General features: G+C 36.9%; 1 protein-coding gene across 1 annotated transcript; it reads left to right on the plus strand.

The window, feature by feature from the left end:
• Positions 1-4873: 4873 nt before the first annotated feature.
• LOC104452840 (omega-hydroxypalmitate O-feruloyl transferase) lies at positions 4874-6755 on the plus strand. Its single transcript, XM_010067335.3, has 2 exons — positions 4874-5357; positions 5684-6755. Exons 1-2 carry the CDS (start codon positions 4935-4937, stop codon positions 5978-5980), a joined length of 720 nt encoding a protein of 239 aa, XP_010065637.3. The 5' UTR covers positions 4874-4934; the 3' UTR covers positions 5981-6755.
• The last annotated feature ends 474 nt before the right edge of the window (positions 6756-7229 follow it).

Here is a 7229-nt window from a genome sequence, read left to right on the forward strand (position 1 = left end):
GCTATTGTTTAGTGGGAGCTATTTTGGGTTTACTTTGATAAATGCTTCATCTGTGTTCGTTACACTTTGTAACGGTTTAATATGTATCAACTTTTACATTCAATAAAATATTTTGAATATGTTGTTATTATGTTGAATACATATTGATAAAGTCTCAAGGTACTGTATAAACCTTGAGTAAAGGCTAGGGGCATCCAGTTATTAGCCTTGTCCATATGTCTTGTTATATATAAAGAAATGTTAACCGTAAGGACAAGACATATGTGGGTTCATTGGAACCATAAAATATTCTCTAGTATAACAAGTTTTTGTGATGCCTAAGGTAAGAGAATGGTGACTGACAAATGGAATCTCTCTATGAGAGATGTTATCCAGTTGCCACACTACCATATTGAATCTATATCAATAAAGTTGAGAGCACTTGTGACCATGGAAGGCTCTGTGTGTATATATGCAGTTACCGCCATGATTCGGTGTTTACGACTTTATGGGATAGGATTGACTATTAAGAATCTGGACCAAATGTGCGCACATACAGTACAATTTTCAACAAATATAGTCAAAGTGGGAGAATGTAAGAGTTTTCCTAATGTGGACTACATTAATTGATATTGTAATTTACTATTTTTACGGTTACCGTAAAACATGGTTGGTCTAAGGTGAGATAGAAGGTTTTTTAATTAGTCTAATATGGGACTGGCTAGTATGGGCTGAGTTGAGCATGGCCCATAATGAGGGGGATTGGCTGGAAACTCTATAAATAGTGCTCAAGTCTCTTCTCTAACCCTAATTCTCACATGTATCCTCACCTAAGGGGCGTTTACCTAACGCTAAATGTGAGAGGGCTGTCTCATTGAGCCAGTGATACGGAGGGCAATAGAGGAGAATGACTTACGCGTGGAACATTGTGTTTCCGCTTCTAGTTCAAGAACGATGGATCATAAAACAAGTGCGTTAATCTTTCTACTCAAATATGCATGTTCTTGTTCTAGTTATGGAGATCTTGGGGTTACGCAATTTGCGTTCAACAATAAATATCTGAAATCATTTGATATAGGACTACGCGGTCTGCTTCTACTTTGGAATCATAGGTGACTATTAGTTTTTGAATTTGTTCGTCGGAGAGATGAGCTACTCATGTATCCATCTTTAACTATTGTAGTTTCTAGTACAGGCGAAGGGTAGAGACTAGATTATTATTGTTGTTGTTGTTGTTGTTGTTGCTGCTGCTGCTGCTATTGCAACTGTTGTTGTTGTTGACGGTCTGCTTCTACTTTGGAATCGTAGGTAACTATTAGTTTTTGAATTTGTTCATCGGAGAGATGAGCTACTCATGTATCCATCTTTAACAATTGTAGTTTCTGCTATAGGCGAAGGGTAGAGACTAGATTATTGTTGTTGTTGCTCTTGTTGCTATTGATGTTGTTGTTGTTATTATTGTTGTTGTTGATGTTGTGGTTGTTGGTGTTGGTGTTGTTGTTGTTGACAATCTGCTTCTACTTTGGAATCGTAGGTAACTATTAGTTTTTGAATTTGTTTGCCGGAGAGATGAGCTACTCATGTTTCCATCTTTAACTATTTTAATTTTTGCTATAGGCAAAGGGTAGAGACTAGATTATTGTTGTTGTTGTTGTGGTTGTTGTTGTCGTTGTGGTTGTTGTTGTCGTCGCTGTTGTTGTTCGTCGTCGTTGTCGTTCTCGTTGTTGTCGTTGTGGTTGTTGTTGTCGTTGTCGCTGTTGTTGTCGTTGTCGTTGTCGTTGTCGTTGTTGTCGTTGTTGTTGTTGTTGTCATGTTGTTGTGGTTGTGGTTGTTGTTCTCGTTGTTGTCATTGTCGTTGTTGTTGTCGTCGTCATTCTCGTTCTCATTGTTGTCGTTGTCGTTGTTGTTGTCGTCGTTGTCATTGTTGTTGTTATCATTGTTGTGGTTGTGGTTGTTGTTGTGGTTGTTGTTGTTGTTGTTTTGTTGTTGTTGTCGTTGTCGTTGTTGTGGTTGTGGTTGTTGTCGTTGTCGTTGTTGTTGTTGTTTTGTTGTTGTTTTTGTTGTTCAAATTGATTGCAAAATCTACAAATGCTCATAGAAAATCAACACTTTTAAAAGAAAAAATTTCTTAAAATGATTGCTTGTATCACTTAGCATAATGAATGTGATGAAAATATTTTCATCATTAATGATAATCTATAGATATAGATTGTTACTAACAATAAGAATATTTATGTTGGTTAATCGGTTAATTTTCTTAATGTTTCATAGTTGTTATCCACAGGATGGGTACCGCAATTCTCAGAGGGACGTTTAAGTCATTTGAGAATGAAAGCAAGAACGGTACGTAGCATGCGCATTTTGAATTTAATATGCATTTATTCAAATATATAATAATATATTTATATTTAATTGACAAGATCATGTAATTTTTCATGCAACCAATATAAACAAATATGGCTGGTCAATTTCGTATATGACTAATCAGTGTAAGGGTTTTCCTAATGTGGACTATATTAATTGATATTGTAATTTACCGTTTTATTACGATCGGGGTTATCAACACTTTTAAAAGAAAAAATTTCTTAAAATGATCGCTTGTATCACTTAGCATAATGAATGTGATGAAAATATTTTCATCATTAATGATAATCTATAGATATAGATTGTTACTAATAATAAGAATATTTATGTTGGTTAATCAGTTAATTTTCTTAATGTTTCATAGTTGTTATCCACAGGATGGGTACCACAATTCTGAGAGGGACGTTTAAGTCATTTGAAAATGAAAGCAAGAACGGCACGTAGCATGCACATTTTGAATTTAATATGCATTTATTCAAATATATAATAATACATTTATATTTAATTGAAAAGATCATGTAATTTTTCATGCAACCAATATAAACAAATATGGCTGGTCAATTTCGTATATGACTGATCAGTGTAAGGGTTTTCCTAATGTGGACTATATTAATTGATATTGTAATTTACCGTTTTAATACGATCGGGGTTATCAACACTGTTAAAAGAAAAAATTTCTTAAAATGATCGCTTGTATCACTTAGCATAATGAATGTGATGAAACTATTTTCATCATTAATGATAATCTATAGATATAGATTGTTACTAATAATAAGAATATTTATGTTGGTTAATCGGTTAATTTTCTTAATGTTTCATAGTTGTTATCCACAGGATGGGTACCGCAATTCTCGAGAGGGATGTTTAAGTCATTTGAAAATGAAAGCAAGAACGGCACGTAGCATGCGCATTTTGAATTTAATATGCATTTATTCAAATATATAATAATATATTTATATTTAATTGACAAGATCAAGTAATTTTTCATGCAACCAATATAAACAAATATGGCTGGTCAATTTCGTATATGACTGATCGGTGTAAGGGTTTTGCTAATGTGGACTATATTAATTGATATTGTAATTTACCGTTTTATTACGATCGGGGTTATCAACACTTTTAAAAGAAAAAATTTCTTAAAATGATCGCTTGTATCACTTAGCATAATGAATGTGATGAAAATATTTTCATCATTAATGATAATCTATAGATATAGATTGTTACTAATAATAAGAATATTTTATGTTGGTTAATCGGTTAAGTTTCTTAATGATTCATAATTGTTATCCACGGGATGGTACCCCAATTCTCAAAGGGACGTTTGAGTCATTTGAGGATGAAAGCAAGAACGGTTCGTAGCATGCGCATTTTGAATTTAATATGCATTTATTCAAATATATAATAATATATTTATATTTAATTGAAAAGATCATGTAATTTTTCATGCAACCAATATAAACAAATATGGCTGGTCAATTTCATATATGACCGATCAGTGTAAGAGTTTTCCTAATGTGGACTATATTAATTGATATTGTAAGTTACCCTTTTATTACGGTTAGGGTTATCAACACTTTTAAAAGAAAAAAAATTCTTAAAATGATCGCCTGTATCACTTAGCATAATGAATGTGATGAAAATATTTTCATCATTAATGATAATCTATAGATATAGATTGTTACTAATAATAAGAATATTTTATGTTGGTTAATCGGTTAATTTTCTTAATGATTCATAATTGTTATCCACAGGATGGTACCCCAATTCTCAAAGGGACGTTTGAGTCATTTGAGGATGAAAGCAAGAACGATACGTAGCATGCGCATTTTGAATTTAATATGAATTTATTCAAATATATAATAATATATTTATATTTAATTGACAAGATCATGTAATTTTCTTGCAACCAATATAAACAAATATGGCTGGTCAATGTCGTATATGACTAATCAATGTAAGAGTTTTCCTAATGTGGACTATATTTTGTGATATTATAATTTACCGTTTTATTACGATCAGGGTTATCAACACTTTTAAAAGAAAAAATTTCTTAAAATGATCGCTTGTATCACTTAGCATAATGAATGTGATTAAAATATTTTCATCATTAATGATAATCTATAAATATAGATTGTTACTAATAATAAGTATTTTTATGTTGGTTAATCGGTTAATTTTCTTAATGTTTCATAGTTGTTATCCACAGGATGGGTACCGCAATTCTCGGAGGACGTTTAAGTCATTTGAGAATGAAAGCAAGAACGGTACGTGGCATGCACATTTTGAATTTAATATGCATTTATTCAAATATATAATAATATATTTATATTTAATTGACAAGATCATGTAATTTTTCATGCAACCAATATAAACAAATATGGCTGGTCAATTTCGTATATGACTAATCAGTGTAAGGGTTTTCCTAATGTGGACTATATTAATTGATATTGTAATTACGGTCAGGGTTGTTTGTAGCAATTAGCAAGTCGTACATTTACCATGGTATCGCCCAAAGCCTGCGGATAAATAAATATAGCTTCGATTATTCTGTGCAAAGAAGCAGGAAATGAGAAGCGAGAAACACTGGAGCTATGCGAAAGCTTGATGTGAAGATCGTGAACACAGTTCATGTTTCTCCGGCGAGGGAAACGTTTGGCGGGCTCTACGCTCTCTCAAACCTCGACCAGACTTTCCTGTTCGCGGTTGAGATTGTGTTCGCCTTCAGTGGCGAAGGGAGAGGAAGGTGTTCCGCCACGATTGAGACAATCAGAGAGTCACTGGCCAAGGCATTGGTCCAGTTCTATCCATTCGCGGGCAGACTTGTCATGGGGATTGACGGGAGGATAGCAGTGAGATGCACTGGAGAAGGTGTCCCATTCGTCGAAGTGACGTCGGAGGATGACATCGCAGCGCTGGGCGATATTAGCACCATCAATCCCACCATGCTGCGAAAACTCGTGAAGCACAGCGATGGAGCCCCGACCATATTGGAAGTACCTTTGCTTTCGGTGCAGGTAAATACTCTAGAACATGTCGGTCGTGCTGATTCTGGCGCTCCCCTGCATTAGTTCATCGATGAATCATATATTAGATAGATTGTACGAGAATTATGGCTACTTTGTGCGAGATTTTTCTTTTGGGACAAGATAGAAGGAGCAACATAGTGCTTTTGAACAATTTATCTAACAAAAAGAGATCGTTTCTGCACTGCTTTTTCTTTTTATCATTCAACCGCTTGTGGAGCAGCATGTTCTTCTGGACTCGTGCAAGGGGATTTAGACTTTCCAAGACTGACATACACATGAGTAGTTATCCACTTACAGTTTATCATGAAATCCAGGTGACGACGTTCAAGTGCGGAGGGATTGTCGTCGGCATTGTTATGAATCACGTCCTTGTCGACGGGAAAGCCCTCACGGACTTCATAGCTTGCTGGAGCGACCTGGCTCAAGCCAAGCCACCATCAGTTCTTCCCTTTCTTGATCGATCGGTGTTGCGCGCGAGGCAACCTCCGCGCATCAATCTCCCCCACCACGAGTATGCTCTGAGAGACCGGCAGCCCAGACTCATGGTCGACCCCAAAACCAAGCCCCTCGTTTACAGATCTTTCTGCTTCAAGCCACACGCTCTCATTTAGCTCAAGAAAGCGGCAAGAATTGCAACCCAGAATGGCTCTTCCGTAGTCCCGACGACCTTCGAAATCATATCGGCGCTCGTGTGGATCTTGCGAACCAAAGCTCTCGGAATTGGTCCTCACGAGACGACAAAGCTTCTCACTGCAGTTGACAGCCGCCCCAAGTTTGACCCCCCGCTGCCGAGTGGCTACTTCGGGAACGGCATCGCTTTGTCCTGCGCTGAGTGCAGCGCTGGCGAATTGACCCGCAAGCCCTTCTCGTTCGCTGTCCAGACCGTGCGTGAGTCCCTCGCATCCGTCACCGAGAGTTACATAAGGTCGGCCATCGACCACATCGACCTGAATAGGGTCCTTGTTGACTGCCAGGGCAACGCTTGCTGCATCAGCAAGTGGAGCCGGCTCCCTTTCTACAAGATGGATTTCGGGTTCGGGAGGCCATTCCAGGTGGCGCCGGCAACGGTCCCTGACAACATCATCTTTGTCGCTTCCCAGAGCAGGGAGAGTGATGACTTGGTTGTGTTCTTGGGGCTTACTAGCAACGCCATGGATGTTTTCTCGAAGTTGATTCAGCATGAGCTCACGCTGAAAAGCAAGTTCTAGTCTCATCCATGGATATGAGTATATGAAGCTTAGTTTTCGAGACCCTGGTTTTAAGTAGGACTAGCGCTGTGGTGTTGCGCTGCTTGTGCCTATTGTTTTATATGATATGCTTCCATCAATAAAGTGATGTACTTTCCAAAAAAGGGAATCTTATAGATACAAACGTCAATTTATGAAAGAGCGCCCATTGTATACACTAGTAATGTGAGAAAAAGTTCTAGTCATGTAGTTTTGTACACCATTGATCGGATATTAAGAGTAAATTAAGGGCATATGAGGCCATTTGTGTGAGAAAATATTAACTGCACAAGTTGTGGAAGGAAAAGAAAGTGAAAAAAAGAAAATAAAAAAGAAGGGAGAAACGGCAAAGAACAAGAGAAATGGAGGTGCGAGTCTACAAGAGGAGAGAGACAAGGAAAGAAAAATTTGACAAATGGGCCATTCGTGGACATGTCGCTTAATAGATGGGCATCTACTTTGTGGTGCTAGCACAACTTGTGTAGCTAATATTTTTCCTTAATTTTAAGACTAGCTAATATCATCTTTCACTTTTTTTGTATTTGATGTACACATTTTAATATGACATATTGTTAGGGTTAATTAGGATATTTCTTTTGATTATCCTCATCTCTCAAGATAGCGCTTATATTTC

The sequence above is a fragment of the Eucalyptus grandis genome, chromosome 7 (assembly GCF_016545825.1).
Source record: "Eucalyptus grandis isolate ANBG69807.140 chromosome 7, ASM1654582v1, whole genome shotgun sequence".
Lineage (NCBI taxonomy): Eukaryota > Viridiplantae > Streptophyta > Magnoliopsida > Myrtales > Myrtaceae > Eucalyptus > Eucalyptus grandis.